General features: G+C 37.8%; 1 protein-coding gene across 1 annotated transcript in view; it reads left to right on the forward strand.

The window, feature by feature from the left end:
- The window catches only part of THSD7B (thrombospondin type 1 domain containing 7B), a gene marked incomplete at its 3' end in the record, with an annotated part of 691,568 nt that overhangs the window by 652,123 nt on the left and 18,904 nt on the right, over nucleotides 1-20,541 (forward strand). Inside the window, exons 17-20 of the mRNA XM_084247796.1 lie at nucleotides 709-850; nucleotides 3,095-3,210; nucleotides 5,277-5,394; nucleotides 18,302-18,447. Coding sequence (XP_084103922.1) covers nucleotides 709-850; nucleotides 3,095-3,210; nucleotides 5,277-5,394; nucleotides 18,302-18,447 — 522 coding nt within the window. The remainder of the gene's footprint in view (nucleotides 1-708; nucleotides 851-3,094; nucleotides 3,211-5,276; nucleotides 5,395-18,301; nucleotides 18,448-20,541) is intronic.

Consider the following 20,541-nt stretch of genomic DNA (forward strand, 5'->3'; position numbering starts at 1 on the left):
CCATTTTTAGTAGGCTGAGGAACCTCCATACAGCTTTCCATGGTGGTTGGACCAGTTTGCACTCCCATCTGCAATGTAGGAGAGTTCTTTTTTCACCACATGCTTGCCAACATTTGTTGTTGCTAGTTTTTTTGATATGTGCCATTCTTACTCAGACCATGAATGTTTTGAATGCAAGGAGTGTTTCTGATTTATTTTTGATTTCCCCAGTCCCATATGTCTTGGTGTATAAAAAGCAATCAATATATTTTGAATGAAAAAATGAAAATAATTTCTTCATTAAAATGTGCTGTATGGTTATGTCCTTTGGGCTAGACCATCTGAGGGCACAGAGAGCATCTTCATTTTTTTTCATTCATTGAAACATTCAGAATTTATTGATCTCTGGCTGCAGTGGTAGACGATTTGAGAATGCAGAATGAGTTTAGTTGATGAAAATAGTTTCCATGTGTCTAATTATACATGGGCGATAGAAATCTAGCCTTCATCTTAACATGCAAAAAGAAAGTACTGTCAAGTGGGGAAAAAAAATCTAAAACTATACACAGTGAATCACAGAATGGTTTTGTTTCCTAAATATTATGTTTAACGCTGTCAATTGTCTTTTTTCAGTGATGTTATACACATGCCTAAATGTATGCTGATAACATATATAATTTATGAACTGTCACTCCCTATCTAACTCTGACTGCTCCTTGGTTTTCACAGTCGTGTGATCCCCACTCAATGCAGAGAAGAACCCGCCATCTGCTGAGGCCCTCGCTGAGCTCAAGGACGTGTGCTGAAGACTCACAGGTGCGGCCTTGCCTCCTCAATGAAAATTGCTTCCAGTTCCAGTACAACCTAACAGGTAGAGTTCAAGCTGTGGCCATGCCATTTTCCCTGAACTTTGAGTAATGGGAGAATGTTTGTGTTTTCACCTTGTGATTAAGGACTGAAAGTAGATTGTGCAGGTGTATTACCTGAAAGACTGAGGGATTGACATGTTCAGTGTCCCTTCACAAGAAGAAATGCCTGATCTTGGCGTGTATTCAGCAGGGCCACCTGGAATCTGTGAATGAAAAGATGCTTAGGAAGTCTTGGCAAAGTTTCAGAGTAAAGTTGAATTAAGCTATGATAAACTGAAACAACAAAAATAAGTAGCAGCAGGGAATAATTTACTACTTAGGGAATAATGTAATCATGCTGTCATAGAGATTAGCTCTTTTATGGCCTTTCAAATTTTTAAAAAAAAATTAAACTTGTGATGTACTTGCTCTATGGGTCTCATTAAGGATGAATAGAAGGGAGACCTGACTGAGCAGGGAGGTTTTAAAGGCTCTAGGAATCACATCAACTTCATTATTCAGCCACTGTTCAGGTTTTTCCTGGACACCAAGTGCTGAGTGTCTAATACCAAAGGACCATTGCATTACATGGATCTGCCACCTGCCATTCTCTGCAGCAGCAGATGTAAAAAATGCCACAAAGCATGGACCCATGTTAAGTCTCAGCACTGAATTCAGTACTGACAGCCAAACTGCTGCATGCCTGCAGAGGCCAAGCAATAGCCTTTTCGAAAAACACAATTCCCCACTGAGGCCCTGGTGGCACTGCCGAGATTTCTCATGTACAAAACCTGGTGTTCATTTCTGTGGGGCTGTCTGATTGTCTTTCTAGATCAAAGATGACCTTGTACTTTAATTACTAATACCAGTACAATACTAATATCATGTTGAAATACTAATGTTATTGCCATTTTTCTTTTAGTAAAGGTGACTCAGCTTTTTTTTTTATAGAAATAATTCAGAAACAATACAATTCACTTTGCTAGAAGAGCATGTCTTTAAAATACTGAATTCCTCTATATGGGTTTGCTATTCTTATTAAACTCTTAGATCATCTACCAAATGTCAACAGTTTCCTTAAGAGGTTCTCGTTGTATAGATCAAGTATTTTTCTTTGTGTGAACAGCAACAGTAAGAGTTTCCTAAGAATCAGATTAATTGCAGGATAGTTTATTCTAACTCCCAGTTGTCTACTTAGTTAGTAATACAACTAGCCAAATACTTAAAACCTTCTCTCAAGAGACAAAAATTTGAAAAAAATTAGAATTCCTGTAACAGTCATATAGTTCTGTATACCCCACACTTTTTCCTTTCTTGGGTACCTCCCTTGGCCCCACTGTACCAAATGTACCAAATGGTTTAGATGATTGGATCTATTTTTGAAAACATTTTCCAACTTCACATCAAACACTATCATTATTTCTGTGCTACTTTCTGTCACAATTATCCTCAGCAAATAAATGATTTAAAACTGGCTTTCCTTTGTCATCCCGATGAGCATCCTTCCTTCCCTTCTCCAGTGAACTGAGATGATGTCTTACAAAGCATTTGGCTTTCCACCTCCAAACAGCAAACATAGTCAATTGGACCTGGGGTGCAGGAGCCAGACACCAAGGGTCTCTGGGTGCTTGTCTCTGTGAGGAAAGAATTCAATGTCGGGACCAGAGTAAGGCAGAAAAGCAAGTGATTTATTGTCAGATAAGAACAGGAAAGTTCTCTGAGTAGAGAGGGGTCCAGAGTGGGTAACCACTTAGGAGGCATGATGCAGGAGTTCATAAGAGTATGGAGCGCATGGGGTGGGGTTTGTACTTTGGGTGTCTCACGTTGTCTCTCTTGTTGATTGGTTGAGGCCCGCTGGGTCTCCCGGTCACCTGGTCCGTCTCCCTGGAATGAACTTTGATCTGTTGCTTTGGTGTGTGTGATTGTTTTCTGAACCCTCAGATTCTCACTGGTTTGGGGCACCTGATCACTCCAGACTGCTCCTCATTCAGTTTGATAAATGGGCCTGGGGCATCCTGATCCTCACCTCTTGTACTCAGCCCAACTTCCCCATTCAATTAGGAAGCTGACACACTTTTGTTTACTTGCCTCATTGATTGTTTTGCAATAAAAGGTTGCACAGTGCTTTTTGAAGCCCCCTAGCAATGGCTTTAGGATTATGTGCACACTCACCTTCTTCACCATAGGAAAAGGATCAATGTTTCATTGTATTTTATTCACATGACCATAATTTGGAAACTCAGTGTGTGGTGATCTTCTTCCTGTAGAGTGGAGCATGTGCCAGCTCAGTGAAAATGCCACCTGTGGACAAGGTGTCAGGACTCGCCTTCTGAGTTGTGTGCGCAGTGATGGCCAGTCAGTCAGCATGGACCAGTGTGAGCAGGTAATATTCCCTTCTGAATCTCATGTGCAAAGCTTTGTCTTAATACTGGTCTGCAATCTCTGATCCTTGATGTAAACGACAGACTGATTTCTTCTTCATCACAGCTTGGGTTAAGAAAGGGGTTAATGTAACCTTACCAGTTGAACATTGTCAAAATGATGAGCAAAAGAACTGGAAAAGTAAGTTCATTAAAAAAACATTATTTTAATTACTTTTAAGAACTCATTTAGATGTACTTGTTTTTCAACCGACTGTTAATATCAAGTGGCTTTAATGTTTACATATAGCTCTATGTACTGGGCAAGTGTTCCAATACATATACATAAGGTGACCACATAGGGTATATAGGGTATGTATAGGGTGACCACTGTCCCATGAATATAAGATGGACACTGACACTTGTTATTAGAAAACTATTACTTTGCTAAGCAAGTGGTTGCTGGATAAATAGCACAGCTGCATTTTTCTTCTCCATCTAAGTTAAAATGCCTCCCTACCAAGTTTCAAATTAATAGGTTCTGCATATTTGTCATTTATTGGCCCTTTTTTTCCCTGTGACAAACCATGTGGAGTTGGGACAAAAGCTGTAGTCAAACCGGTTCCAAAGAAGTTAGTGTTTACTTCCCAGTGTGCAAGTGAAAAAGTATGATGGAGACAGTTTAATAAAAGATGACGATGTGCTATCACACTATAAGAATCACTTCCCAATCAATGGCATAAATTTGAAAATAAGGGCCCAGTTAACTCAGGTTTCCATAGAAACTCCTTAACAAGCTGGTTAAATGAAAATTGGTCCCATTTCTCCTAACGTAGGTGGATTCTGAAAGTAGAAATCATAACCAAATAAAAATGGTCCATGTTTCCTGACTTCACATTGCTCTAGACTTCCGCAGCACAGTGGTGTCATACACCAGCACCTGCCCTGCGACCAGACCATCTAAATTCAATGTACCATTTGGTGAAATTCCAAAACTGGAATAGAGGGCGGAGTTCTGTCTACCAAGTGTCAGTGATTTATGTTAACATTTTATTTCACTTGCTCTGCCTTTTAAGAAGTTGTCTGCTTCAGGAAAAATAAATCACCACTCTATAACAACATCAAATAAGTGAAAATATTATATTTAGTATATGTAATAAATCTTTTATTTTGATACAAAGAAAGGTGTAAACTCTTTACAAATGGACATATGATATTTGGAAAGCATATGTTTCTAACAAATATTTAGAGGATATTAGTTATAAAAAGAATCCCAAATTATTAACCTCACTTGAATATCAACATATCTTGAATAATCATAGATCCTAGGTAGTATTTCTGTTTTGCCCACTTAACAAGTAATTGTGCTAAAATCATTAATTTAGCTTGATGTGAACCCTGCTAACATTTAACATATGTTGAATGCCAAAGTTTTCCTAAATAAGCAGTCGGTGTATGATTGCTGTAGAGAATGTTTCATTGTTCTCTGTTTCTTGGAGTAATCTGTTCTTTCACTAAAACCTCCTCTACGTTGACCATTATAAAATTTGTAGATTTTGCCTGGGGCTGGTTTCAGTGTAGGCACGTGAAAAATAAGGTGTATCACCAACTTTCCCCATATTATGTTGTCAGCCTAAATGATCTATTTTATATACTTTAGTGGAATTATTAATTTGCATTTGATATGATTTAGTTTAGCTAGCTGTTTGTTTTGAGCTCTTTATGAATTGTTGGCCATCCAGAAGTGCAAGGTACCTGAATTAGCACTGATTGTCTTCCAAGTGTCTTGCTGCCAGAGCTACAGGACAGATCTCTGTTTCACATCACCACCTGCTTTCTTAGTGCCCTGGTTGCAGGTCTATTCTAGTACTGAGGGTTTTATAAAAAGAAATCTGTACTGGCAAATTTCTATTTTGTGAAGGGCAACCATTTTTCTCTGATTGCAACCAATTTTTATAAGAAAGGATATTTTCCCCTGCAAAAATATAGACGGATGATTATCAAAGAAGAAAGGGCAGTCTTTCCTATAAAAAGATAGTGATTTGATTTTATAATGATTTCTCATGTAAAATCCTATTTTCATCTGCAGAATAACTTGGAGAAGCCCCAGAAAATGAGCATCCATTGCCTGGTGGAATGTGTGGTTAACTGTCAGCTCTCGGGGTGGACAGCCTGGACAGAGTGTTCACAGACGTGTGGCCAAGGAGGTATTTTGGATCTCTGTGTTTGTTCATTCCAGTTTGGTTTTGAAATGTCTCTCTTTTGCAATATCTCAGTGTCCCATAGCTTGACAAATTCACATCAGGCATGTTGGCCAGGTAGAGATAGTTTGAGGTTGTCCCCAAGGAGGAAAGCCATACAACGTGGCCTCATTTTAGTCTTTTGTTGCTAAGCGGAGGTAACAAAACAGACTTGGCATCTGAGGCAGACTGCAGAGGGGTAGCCAATACTGTGGGATAATGTTTATTCCAACAATCATACAGTCAACCAATTCAAAAAATGTTGGCCTCCATGGTTTCTGGAAGAAGGGTGCATTATGTAAGTGAAGCTAGTTCCTCTGGCAGGCAGATTCCCAAGTCACAGTGGCTTAACATCAAAACTAGAGATTAAGTTTTCATTCACATAAAGGGGGGGGGGTTATTTTCTACTGTATCAAAATGTCATTCAAGGATACAGGTTGATGGAGGTCTTACCACTTTAACATAAGCAGGTTTCTCTGGATAGTGATTGCCTGCTAGGTCCAGGTGGTTCATATGGGCCAGGCTGGCAGAGGCACATATCTCCACCAGGTATATTCTATTAGACAGAATTTAGTCCCAGGTTCCCTGCTCAGCGCAGCATGGTAGGGTGGTATATGTTTCCAGATGGTTAGTTACTTCTCAGCAACAGTGTTATACTGTGGAGGGAGGGAATGTGAATCTGTGGTGAATAGCACTTACCTCCACCACATCCCTGACCTTGGTAGATGGGTAATGCAAGGAATGCAACAGGCAGTGGGTACTCACAGCTTAGGCAGATAGAAACACAGATGGCACTGCAGTCCAGGCAAAGCAGAGACTAAGCCATGTATCCATGGAAGAGAAAGTCATCAATGTGACAGGAAACCACAGAGCTGTAGTTTAGGATAGGACACAGGTCTGAAAGAGTTATACAAGGTAAAAGACAGTAATTTAGAGTAGTGAGATGGAAAAAAAATCCTATTACATGGTTAGTAGGTGAAGAACCATGAGGGAGAATTGCAAGTTGGTGAAATCATGGAATCAGGATACCAAGCCTGGGTCTGATTGCCAAAGATATTTGAAAGTAGTTTTCTAGAAGTTGTCCTATGACTGCACAAGTGGTGCTAGGATATGGGTTCATTTTTAACCTGCTCACAAGTAAGTGTGCTGGGGTTGCTGATAATTCTCTGCTTTTCTAGTTGGGAATGTGTGAGGAATTGAGGGAGGATTCAGTATGTAAAAGGGACTCATTTGTGCACTCAGACCTAAGATCCTGGAGGGGACAGAGCTGAAGACAGTACCCAGAATACGTATTAGGAAACTGTGGCTAAGGCAATTGAAAGCTCCTTCTGCCAAGAATACCCGTGCAACTAAAATAATAGGAATCACAATGTCTAATGATAACATGCCATTCCTGCACAACTGAGAGCCTGCCAAGCCTCAGAAACCAAAGAGTAAGCTTCAGACCAAGATCAGTGATTGCAATTGAAGAACTATTGTTCCTCAAATATTCTGACTGACAGCATGGTATTCTTTCCAGTTGTACATCCCTGGTATGGTTCAGGAACAGTCGGGTAAGTCTAGGTTCAAAGTAAAGCTATTTAGACAAATTACTGAGTCTTTCTAAGTTTCAGCATCTTGATCGATAACATGTAATTCATGCACATATTAGGGACCTTATTTTTTATTTGAGAATTAAATAATATGTATACAAAGTATATGAGGTATATGAAATGAAGTGTATGAGTATATGAGGGCACCTAGCACAATAACTGATATATCATGGGTGGTTAGTAATGTGAATTTCCATCTCCATTTCTATCATACTACCCACAAGTAATAGAGAGTTGTCAGAGATTCCTTAGATATGTATTAATTTTAAACATTTATTTATTTATAGAAAAACTGGAGTGTGGGCTAGAAGTGTGGCCAGTGAGAGGATTCATCAGAGGCAGAGTGGGGAGCAGAACAGGTGGATTTACTGAAATAAGCTGCTGAGGGTAGCAGTGGGTGAGACAGGAGAGGTCTGCTATGCCATATGTGGGTAACTCCCTGGCTGGGGATCGAACTCAGGCCACAGTGGTGAGAGCCTGAGACTTAACCCCTAGGCCACCAGGGAGGCCCAATTCCCTAGATATTTAAAAGTTTATTTCCTAAGTTTAGTCATTCTCATCTCCCACTCTCCTATCTCTTCTTTCGATCTCACTCAGAATCCATTCACTATAGTCATAGCCCAAGTGTAAATCCAAACAAGTGCTTTCCTATTTACTGGAACCTTTCATTATTTCTTTTATCCGTTACACAGATATATGTGCCATTTATAGTTCTAGGTATCGGGAATGCAGCAGTGGGTGAGGGGAGGAGGGAAGGAAGATGCTTTCCCTGTTATCACAGGAGTTACAATCTCGTTGAGGGACAACACATAGTAAACAAACAGGTAACATTGTGTGACATGAGTTCACTAAGGAGCCATACTAATGACAGGCGTTATTCACCACGTTCGCCGTGTCTTTCGTCCAAACCGCTAGTTGCTCCTCTGTCCGGTGATGACCCGCGCTAGATATCCCACAGCCATAAGCACTTCAGTCAGGGGTCTCTCCTGTGATGTGTGACTCTCATGTTGGTAACGGGCAGCACGTAACAGTATGTTGTGAGCATGGCCCATGCAGACCTGCTAGATCGCTCCCTCCTCCATCACCCTGCATGGCCCCCTGGGCTCTCTGCTCGAACATGGCATATGTCAATGAGATCCTTGAGCCTTTGCTTCTTCCCACTTCGGCACCTTTTCTCACATGGAATATCTTATCATCACCCTCAACTACTGCCTCCTACTTTTATCAGGCAGGAAATATTGGATCTGTTCTAATGTCTGTGCATCTAAGGAGCTGAAGACTTTGTTTGCTTTCTTCATGATGAATCCCTCCCATCCCCTGTTCCTATGAAGGGCAGAACCTGGCACATTGGAGGGATTTCAGGTACAGTCTGTCATAGTCTACATGGCACTGGGCCATAAAGGAAAGATTGCAAGGGAAGGCCTTGCACATTAGATCATAACCCAAAGGCAGCCAGCCCCTGCCTGACTCTTTTCCTCTTTTTCTAACAAAACACAAGACTGTTCTGTGTGAGGAGACAGGGGCTCTGTTTATTGTTATTTTTGTCTGAAAGTCCTGTTTATGCTCCTGAACCAGACCAGTGACGGATCTCCGTGTTATGCTAACATACAACATACAAATGTAAGACCACAAAATTTAAGTTTAGTGTTAAAATATTTAATATTTCAAGCAGTTCTGTTAGTGCTGTGAACACCTCAGACCCTTTTTGTCTCCTCAGAAAACAAAAACAATCATTCTTTACAAATCTGAATGCCATTATTAGAGGACTCCAGGCAGTTAGAGTTTGAAATTTAATTCACCCTTTCCAATCTGTAGTATAATAAACACTCACACAAAGGTTTCCTAAGGAAAGCCATTTGTGAACAAAGGCACAGGGGGACTAGGGAAGGAATGTTAACTACTTGTAGAAAGCAAGTTGTATAAAACACTTGGAAATCATCTGAATACCATCCATTGGCATATAACTATGGCACTAGTTGTAAAATCACCTCTCACTAGTTTCCAAGGGTCTAGTCAATAAGTTCTTGACATTCCTTCATTGACCTATAGATGTCTTCATCTCCTGAAGTGTCAGGTGTAATAATGCCTTTAAAAATTATTCCATAATTTTAATATATAACAAACCCTCCAAATAATCTAAATATATATATGCAGTTTAGTGTTCATTCATTCAACAAAGCTTTATAAAGTTTATGCCTGTTATCCTGAGGTCTAATGGTATCCTCTTTCATTGTCAAAAGTGGCAGTGTGGAAAATAAATTATATGGTGACCCTACTATTCTGAGTTCTGTTCTTGAAGGCAGAACTGGAGAAGTTCATTATATATGTCACAAGTACTCGTTGGATGTTTTCTGAGTGCCAAGCATTCTCTCAGCAGCTGAGAACACAGTAGGTAGGGAACAGATCCCAAGCAAACATAGCCCCCTGGCTTCATAAAACTAATATTCTAATGGGAAAATGGGTTGCAATGGCAAGACAGAGTGATAGCAAATAAATAAACACAAAAATAATAGATGCTGATAAGTGCTATGATGTGATGCAGAATAGCAAGAATCTTGCAAGGGAGTGAGGGATGCAGAAAGGCCACAGGAGAGGTGAAATTTATGTTGAATGGAGTGGCAAGTTCCCATAATTGTTGTCTTTGCTGGGCTGCTCAGTGTTCAATCTCACAAGCACTTATTTTTGTTTTTTTTTTTTTTAATTGAGGTAACAGTGGTTAATGGCGCTGTATATAAGTAGGAGGCACACCTTCTCAGATGTACGTCACAATCCATGCTTACCACCAGTCCTCAGTATTTGAATTTCAGGCTATATGTCAGCACCTATGGATAAGCTATAAATATGCATATTTCTCCAACTGTTTGTGCCCAAATATAACCTTAAAATATGAGCAATATGAAGAAGAACATGATACATGACCTTTCAACTTTAGGCACCTACCCTCAGGATGTAGCTGAGACAGGTTTTGTGATCATGTTTCCAGCCTGCCTACTGTCCCCCTCCAATTTTTCCTCTATTCCAACCTTCCAGCTCCAATCTTATAACACAACTCTTCTCTCATCAGCACCCTGCTAGCATGTTTCCCAAATGAGAGGATTCTGTATTTAAATCATGCCTTTGTCCTCATACAGAGCAACTTAAAACAATGAAGAATGAGAATCAAAGCAGAAATGCATGGCACATATGAACTAGTTTCTTAAAAGAGACCAAACTTAGGAACTGAAACTATTATTGAGAAACATCTGTGCCTTGTCTCTTTTAAGAGCACACGCTAGCAGCTGTCTTTTGTATGAGCAGCTTTCTTTTTTCCAACTGGCCGTGGCAATGGGGCATAGACCACAAAAGGAGATAGTTTATTTAGTTGCATTAAAGTGGACAAGTGAGTTGCACGGGAGTCAGATAGCAGCACCTGCAGCTCATGGCTGACTTCTTTATCAAAGGCAAAAAGTTCACACAGTTCTCTCTGTTTATAAATTCACTGGTTATCAGGCAAAACCTGGTGCGTTGGATGTCCTAGATGTCTCCCCATGAGCCACATTTCACTGACAAACCCACAGAACTACATTGATCTGAGGGGAAATTTTGAAATGAGTTCTTCCTTTATTTTCCAAGTGCCTGGATTGTCTCTTTAATGTTCACCTGATGCTTGGCATATACTTTTCAATTGTGTTAGAGATTTCAAGGTCAAAACTGTTTGAATCCAATTTATTTTCCACGTCAGAGAGAGACTGATAATAAGCTTCCACTAAGGGATCTTTTTAGATAGATTTCAAAGATCAAAGCTTGTAATAGAAGAGCTTAATATTTGGATTAGTCATGTTCTTTGTTGAATTTTCATCAGTTCAGTGGAATGTAGAACTCCCTAAATTTAGCATATCATGAAATATTCATAATTGTTATTTAACTGGTAATGTTCTGGGAATGTTATTAATCAATCCAACACTCTGATTTTTCCTATTTAAAACTCTTAATTTAGTGTATGTGCATTTATAAGAGTTTTCTATACTGTGTGATCCAGTCTAACTTTGGCTTTCCAAAGGATATGCTTATATATTTTGTCAATTATAATGAAAGAATGATTTTGTATAGACTCTAAAGTATCACAAACTTGTGATTTCTAGCTCCCCTCCCCCTTTTTTAATATATCATAGGCAAGCCACTAATCTTCATTTTTGTTATCTGTCTAAAAATTTGATCAGTGTGAGATCTTGGATCAGACATGATACAACAGTTACAACAGTTCAAACTCCTATCAGGTAATTAGTTCCTATCATGAGACTAAGTAACTAAATGGTAGAATAGAAACAAGGAAAGGCGGACAAGAACTCAGAAGATCTGAGTTCGGAGATTTTCTACTGGCCATAGAATTTTGAACTAATCTTCACAGAACTTACTTTCATTATTTTTATCTGTTAGATAAAATATTACTTCTAGTACCCATTAATTAAAGACAGAAGTATTGATTTAGGAGCGGTAACTCTTTATAATAGTAGTATGAAGTATAGGCATCATTTGTAGGCAATTAAATAATCTGCTCAAGGCCATGCATCTTGTCACTCATGGAGGCAAGAGTTGAATCCAAATTCAAAGTCCCATTTGTTCTATGTGTACTCCTTTGCATCTGATACTGTACATGTAAATGTTCCTGCTAGATACATGCCTAAAAATTCCCTCTGAATTTTAAGCTTTCTAAATATATACATATTTCATAATCAGTAATATCACATATTATATCATCCATCTAATTGAAATATAGCTGCAGAGACCAGTCTTACAGATGAGGAATTTGTGATTCTGTTGGGTGAAATAGCTCCAAGATTGTCAAAATTAGTCTCTTTGACCTTCTCATTTTGACCTTTGATCTTTGACTTCGCATTCAAATAAAGAGCCATACTCAGCTCCTTATTTGGGTATTTCTGCTGTGTATAGGTATTTTTAGTGGTCCATCAAGTTTTGTGAGGTTTTAATGGCACTGAAATGATTGCTCTGGTTAGAACTGGATGGAAGCTGCTAGATTGCATACACACTCTACCAGATAATTCTGGAGCTCTTTATTTCCAAGCATAGGTACATAATCCTCTGCCCTTACAATTCTCCTATCTATTCCCATGATACCCTGGCCTTGCTTGATCTAAAACGGTGGTCCTGTTTCTCGCTTGCTTAACTGACGTCATTCCTGTGACTAGGAGTGATGATGATCGTGACTCGGTCTAGTTTTTTTTTTTTTTTTTCCCCTCTCTGAAAAGCCTATGAAATATTTATTTTGCTTAAATTGAGTGTTCTGTGGATGAAAGGTATCTAGGTGCCTGAGGCAATTTTCCAGTAAGTCAAGGAATCCCTCCAAAGGGGAAACCCAGACACTGGAACTGAGTGAAGAACCTTTACGGCATCTTCCATCTCTGCCAAATATATGACAAAGATCTGACTTTAGTTTGCAGATTAGGCTGGTAAATTTTTCTACTTCATTTACATTAGAAAATAAGTTTGACTCCAGATCCATTTCCCTCAAAGTGTATATTTAAATCAAATTTTTAACTTAAATACTTATGAACATTTCAGATATTAATAGAACTGAAAAAAATACAGGCTCAACCAGTAAATGGCCAGCATAAAGGGCCACATGAAATTAATTGAGCAATTAATTTACAATTCAACTTCCCCTTTGCTTTCAGAAATTTACTCCATAAGTAGCAAGAGCAAATAGTTTTGACAGAGAAAGATGTTGTAGCGTTTTTGGTTTTTTTTTTTTTTTTTTTGCTAGTAGACTATTAACTACATGGAATACAAGTAGCACATTTATTGTAGAAAGTAGACCTGGGTGCACTATTCAGTCTTGTTCAACTGGCCTACCGTCAACATAACATTTGATACCTATGATTTGGCCCAGATTTAATCTGTTGGAAACTACATGCTTTTAGACTAAGGGGAACTTTGTGTCAATTGCAACAGCTATGTGACTTTGCATAGTTTGACTTCTCTGAGGTTTAGTTTGTCACATTTTACCTGAGAATATGAATGTGTCTAATGCATAGTCAGACTAGAATTTTTATTAAAGTGATTTGAGGGGATGAGAATAGCAGTTGTTCTCAGGTAAGGTGGTAAAAGAAAGCCAAGTAAGGCAAATAACTAAGCAAGAATATGCTGCATTATCTATATAAACATAACACTTTATAGTTATTCAATTTAGCTTTCTCTCCATTATTTTGTCATCTGCTGGTATATGCTGCTAATATTAGGTAGCAGGTATCAAATGTTTAAAAATAAATTTGTAGGGTGAACTAGTTAAAAGTGGAAACATTTTATCCCAAACTATTTGGGAAATACATAGTGAAGGAGCACTTGAGTGTTGTAACATTGGTAGCTGATGCCTTGTAGATGTCAGCTCTGGAAGACCATTCTCTGTCAATAATTGTGCATATGCCTTGAAAATTCAATCATATGAAAAAATATGTCGTAAGGTGAAAGTCACTTCATCATACCACTGTGATGGCCTTTACATGTCTATAGTACTCTGGAGATTATAGGTGTATAAAGGTAAATCTGCTCAGCTATTTAATGAATTATTTAAGGTTAAATAGTATGTTCTTCATTGCTTTTATTCTTATATATTCCATTTTCCCCTACAAACATATTTTTATTTGCCTGGATCATATTGAAATTATCCAGAGCTCTTCAAACCATTATTTTTAGTTAATCCAATGACCATGTGTCAGGACCACTGAAGAATAATTGGTTAAAGCCAGACACCATAAAGGTACAGAGGTGGCTGGCTGTCTGGACCTGAAAGTATAGTCAGGACAGAGAACCATTGCATTTGAATTTTCCTTTAGTGAATTCATAAATTGACAAAAATGTAGCCAGTATTTCCTGCTTAGAATTTTCCAAATCTTCATTGTAGTGAATCTTCAGAGTGAAGCTGACTACTGATGAGTTCAATGGAGGTATGATCAACAAATTTGTTTTCAATAGGTATGCAAGTACCAGTATCACCTTCCCTACCTATACTGCCTCATTTTTTTTTTCCTGAAGGTCTTACCATACAACCCTGTTTTCTTCATTGTAAGTAATTATTAATTCAATAGTAGGCCTGATATTCCCCAAGAAGGAGATTAGTAGGCTCAGAGAAAACTGCTAGCCAACTTAGCCTACCAAAATTTGAATCTTTATTAATTTGGAGACATTTTATAGGAATTATCTCTTCTGTAGCCTTTATTAAGAGATTAGTCAACTTCTATATCTCATTGTACTGTTCATACCTACTTTTTAATTTAGGTTCCAAGAGAATCCTAATTCTTTCTTATGCTATTATTGAAAAAAAAAAAAAAAAAACAAGTAAGAAGACTCCAGAGTGTCCTAGAAAATTCTCCCACTCTCATATTGGAAAAGTGAAGATATAGCAACTTTTATTTTGAGAACTGAAGGAGTTAAGGCGTAAGAGATTTAGTGGTTGGGAATCAGTCTGAATCATTACAGATTGCATAGCTGTGTGCATTTTATATTATTAACACAATGGAATAGTTGGCATATCTTATATATCGTAGAAATTGATATTAAATAATTTTTAAAAGAAATATTTAAAGGTTTAAGAAGCATCTGCTACATTTTAGATATGCTGCAAGATGGTTTATATGCTATATTTGATTCATATACCAATATGGAGTAAGTCCAAGCAGTCCCCATCTTCTGAGTATTTACCTGAATCCCCATAATCATGAGTTCTATAGGAAGTGTATTTATATCAAAATGTTCCCTAATGACCGGACAATTTACAAGCCATCCCCAAGTCAACAGCCCCTTCTCCTGATGCACATGTTGTGTGACTGCATTAGGAGATTTGCTGGTCAAGCTCTACTGCAAATGCAAGTTGTACCCACAACAAATGGGGGTACAAAATGGTGTGATCTGTACACCAAAGATTAAAGATAGCTCTTGAGAAAATGTCTGAAAAGTGACTCAAAGTTCAAAGACTCTGTGATCAAACTGCAGAAGTCAGTCAAAAAGTAATGTCTCATTTTAAAATTATCACTGAAATATCAGTGGCAACTATGAATGCATAGTTGCAATGATCATTTACATGACAGTTTATATTAGAGAAAATAAACTTATCTGCATGCTTTTGATGCCAGGGAAAAGCCCATTTAAACATTATTTATTTAAAATAATTTAATTCTCATGGTAAATATCACTTTTCCCAGCATGAATTATCCTCAGATAATAAGGACGCTCCATATGTCTAATTGTATTTTATAAAAAAGGAAATTCATATTCAGGAGTTATTTACTAGCTGTTAATTTGAGAGAGCTGCTTCCAACTGGAGAATTTTAATGCCAAGTCCAGATTTCTTTTTACTATACATCAGCTATTTTTAATTTTGTTCTAATATTCCATATCGCATATTCTTTTAATTATCTTTAATTCATCATCCACTGTTCTCCCACTGGCATGAAAATCCACTCTCACCTCTAGAATAATCCCTGCTGATGAATAGTTGCTTATTTGTTTGAATAATCTATCACGTTTGATGTTTGAAATCCCAGATAGTGTTGTTCATTCCCATTGTCACGGGTCTCCTGGTTGAGACCATCTGTACTCCATGCAGTTCAATTTTGTACTTTAGCATTTGTGTAAGTGCCTAATTCGAGGAGCACTTTCTCTGGTTATTTAATTTATACCACCAAGTATCTCTGATATTAAAAGATAAGGGAACTTATGAAAAGATATGAAATAACCTCCAGAAATATCAGGTGATTTCCCTTTATATCTCATGCCTCTATAAGCAATATTTTTCGATTAAATTTTAATATTTCCAATTAAATATGGCAATATGCTTTAAAAAGTAGGTTTATTACATGCCCCACGGTATTAAAATGTATTGTTGGTAGTAATGGGCATCGTTTGAAAAGTCATAGCTTTTTGTTTGGGCAGCAAAAGACAGACATGATACAGCTGTGCTTTCCATGAATGGTTTGAAGACTTCATTCTTTCAAGAAATATTAGCATCGTTTCTTTTCTGTTGCACACATTAGCTTCCATCTGTATCTATCTAGTCCAGTAAAAGATATGTCAATTTGACGGAAGTAAATAAAATGGTTCTAAAGTAATGGCCATTCACATGCCATCCATTTAAGAACAAGCTTGAAGTTATTTGATGGTAATGAAATAGATCCCCTATAGCTATGATAAAGGCAACATTACATTGTCATTATTCTTACAAATACAGATATAATAGAATGTAATTATAATGATATGATCACAAGTATTGGCCAAGAGAACAAACATAAAGATCATTATAAAGCTTGAAGAATATTTAAGCAAGACATAATGTACAATCCTGAGCCAAATGTGTTCATGAAGCAGGAATGACAACATTTCATGTGAATGAAGTGATGTCCAACCTGTGTGGCTTGAGTCATTTGCACAGAACAGCTGTCCAAACACATTCTATGAGGGAGCTCAGTGCCCAAGGGTGCCGTATTGGTGGTTTCTGTTGCTCACCAGGTCTCTGGAGTCATTGACTCACATTTTATCACCATCCAAAATTTTGTTTATGATTCCCATTAAAAAAAAAAAACTAGATACATAACTATCCTCAGCTTCCACGTCTCGTCTACAATATTGGAAAATAATTGGATTTTCCTGTAAGGTTTTTATGATTATTAAATAAGTTACTATAGAAAGTATTTTAGAATGTTGCGTAGCATGTGATAAATGATGCATTACACGTTCTCAACAGATAACATGTCAACAATTTATGAAATATAAATATTCTCCATGGGCTTAGTACATATGTTTAATATAGGTGAAGTAATGCAATAACTTTAAGGAATTCAGAATTCAGAGATTTAGAACTTCCTAGTTTTCTTCAAAGGTCTTCTCAGATAGAATTAATTTACTATCAATCACTAATATTCCTGGATGAGATGTCTAGTCCTCTGAAAGTATGAATCAGCCTTACTTACCCCTGAATTTAGGGCATCCAAGAATTATTCCTATGTAGGGCTTTCAAGTAAATTTTTGTAATCAGTAACATTCCATTTCACTTAAGAAATAAATGTACTCTTTCACCCCACTTTTAATAGCTATGACAAAATTAACTCAACCCATTCTTCCTTGAGTTCTCTCTGTTCCAGGCACATTACCCTCATCATCTACTATTATTAGCCACATCTTCTACTCCTTTGCCTCTCATCCTGTTTTTTCTGTATAGGGTGCTCTCTGTACCTAACTTACGGCTTATATCCTTTCACATTCCTGAGCTTAGTTGCTCAAGGGAAAGTTCTCTTCCCAGACAGACTGAATCCCTATATCATGCTCCCATAGAAAATGTTTTCCTTTAACATTTATCATAAAGGCGATTACATAATTAGCTTTACAACAATAATGGAAGGGCATTATATTCACAAATAACAGTGATGAAACTATATGACTTGGTGCTTCATCAGTGAAAAAGAATAAAGAATCAGTGGGAGAGAGAGAGAAACATAAACTTTAAGTTTCACCCAACTACCCCATTTACCAAGGTTATGACCTAAGGTGTAGGAGTAGATAGAAGATGACATGAGGTCCCTGCTTGTTCCTCAACTACTCTTATTATTTGTCTTTCATTATGAAATGGGATGCCAGCATTTGAACTTTTTCAAAGGGAATAGATCCTTCACACAGGCAGCAGCCTTTATCTTGATCTCAATGAAAAAAGCAAAGAAATTGGTCCTACACTGTAGGGAAACCAATCATGATGTATCCATTGAGATACCAGTATTCCCTTTGGGAGGCATCTTCCTAGGGAATGTTCTTGGGTAATTTGGATTTTGTGAAATGTTTTACCTTACTAGCCAATTTAGAACCTAACAGACAAAACACAACACTCTATTTTTAATATTTGTAGTCCTGGCCTAAAATACAAAGTTTATGAGGGCAGAAAATACATCTGGCTATTTCATCACAGTGTCCCTAACACATAGCAGGATGCCTTGATCATATTAGAGCTTAATAAATAAATTAGCATCCTGCCAATATTTACATGATCAGTTCATTTGGCAACATGACAGATTTTAGACTGACAGCCACTGAAGTAAAATAAAACTTAAAATCTTTATTATGAAGAACTTATATAACCTGTGTCTATAGAAACATATATTAAAATTGCAGAAAAACTGAAAGCTGGACATAATAAAAAAATCAGTGTATTTTAATGAAGACTTATAAGGCAATATTCTGTCCTTTAATTCCTTTTTTAAACCAAACTCTTAACTGAAAAACTGACACCTTCCTTATCATTTTAGGTCGAATGAGCCGGACTCGATTTATCATTATGCCAACCCAAGGAGAAGGACGGCCGTGCCCCACAGAGCTTACCCAGCAGAAAACCTGCCCAGTGACCCCCTGCTACAGCTGGGTCCTTGGCAACTGGTCTGCATGTAAATTGGAGGTAGGTGATAATCACACTTAGAGAAATGCTTCTCCTATGTCCAAAACACTTGTTTGGTTAATATGGGTTGAGGAAATTCATTTCACGGTACCATGGACCTGGCACAATGTGTGGTTATGCAATGGAAGTAACAGAAAAATAACCACCAAATGACTTAATCTCATGCAGTGTGAGATTGCTAGGAAAATAAATAGCCATTCATTAGGCGCTGATTATAATAGTCTGGGTCATGGGACTTTCAATCTCTTTGGCATACTCAAGAATGCTGTTATTTTCTTGGCTTGTTAGAAATACCCAAGTATTACTTAATTAAGCAAAATCTGGATGTTGTGAAAATGCCCATTCTCCTTGCAGACTGTATTTCTTAAAGAGGCGCATTTGGACTTAGACAAAATCTCGCATAGGGGCAGAAAACCAGAAGTGTGTGAAAGTTATATTTTAACACTGCCACATGAACCAAGGTTACTACATATTCCTCAATGATTACTTTTTTTACTGGCCTGAAGTATAAATGCCTAGCATTTAAATGCCTAACATCATAACATAACACACACCCAGAGCTTTTGCTGGATCAGCAAAGATCCTCTAGTATATTTGCTCTCTGGCTTCTTGGGTAAGTAAAAGCACATCGATTTTTGCTATTTTCTTATTTTACCAGTTCATATTTAAGTTCATATTCCAAAGCATATCGTAATTAGGTAACAATAATTTTTATTAAGGATTAAGGAATGTGCAGAGTATTCTCAGCGATGTTTAGTGTTCCTGTCAGGATGACATTGTCATGCATCATTATCATCTTGCAGAATAATGTCCATGCATTATAATAAGTCTCAGAGGAGCAAGAATGTGTGGTACATTTGTTCTGTCTCCTTTTTACAGAAAATAAGGTAATCATGCTAATTAATTCAATAGTAATGTAATGGCAAATAGGAATACGTTGTCACTTGTCTAAAATCCTCCTTCCTAAATCTTCAGCAATTTTTAAATGCTGCTTGGAGTCACAATTAAGAAAATGGTAGGGTTGTTTCTCCTTATAATTGTGTAATTGACAGTTGAGAAAATAGGCTCAAAAAATTTAGGAACCAGTTGACAGGGAAGGGAGAGAAAAATGGAAGGAGAGCCAGCAACAGGACTGACGGACTCCATGCTCCAAGTCTTAGCAGACATACAACTTCTACTCTAGCTGTCTTGCTCACTCTTTTGCACTTTCCTTTTTACCTTCTCAGATGTCAGAAGCCTAAATATATGCATTATATATAGACACCTGTCAACTTGTCCCACACAAACATGGGAAATGCCAAATGTAATGTTTCATTTTGCTGTCACATGTGAGCTTATGAGCACCACAGGGACACAAGTGGGGTCTTGTGAGCATTCACCATAGTAGTGCAGGTGGGGACTGGGCATCACACAGGCTTGGATGGAGCCTGCAGAGACCACAAGAACATGTGTGCAGAAATTCCAGAAGCACCTCAGGTATCCAGATAAGGTTAATTCCATTCACTGACATTTCCAATCAGGAGGAAATTCTGAACTTAGACTTCTTCCAGGGAAATCTCTTAAACAATAATACCTGTTACTGAAGTCTGTACTTCATTCTGGGGTGGGCACCTTATGCAGACAGGGTCATTCATCATTCTTCCCAAGAATTTGGAATGAATCAAAGCTGTTCAGAGATACTGTATTCAGGAACCTTTAGCCACCACATCTTCCACCTTGTGGATAAAGTCAGTCTCACTGACGAAAAAGAAGAAAAGCAAAGGCAAAAGAGAATGTAAATCATTGATGGTTGAGTTTTTTTCCAGAGTTGGAACTGCATTCCTGTTTTACTAAAACTTAATTGTGAGCTCCCTGTGGGAGATAACACACTATCTTTACAGTGAGTTGCCTTCTCTCAAATCATTTTGTGAGCACAGTTTTTGACATTACTGATCAAAATTTCATGGGCCCTTTGCCCACAAAGGAAGATCACCTCTCAAAATGTGCTTCTGCTCCCCCTTGTCCTGTTGTATCCTGACCTGCCAACTGAAGGCAGGGAGCTCGTTTGCTGAAGGTGACGATGGTATTTAAGTGGCTGTTTGTATCAAGAACTAG

This window comes from Talpa europaea (genome assembly GCF_964194135.1).
Source record: "Talpa europaea genome assembly, chromosome: 1".
Classification (NCBI taxonomy): domain Eukaryota; kingdom Metazoa; phylum Chordata; class Mammalia; order Eulipotyphla; family Talpidae; genus Talpa; species Talpa europaea.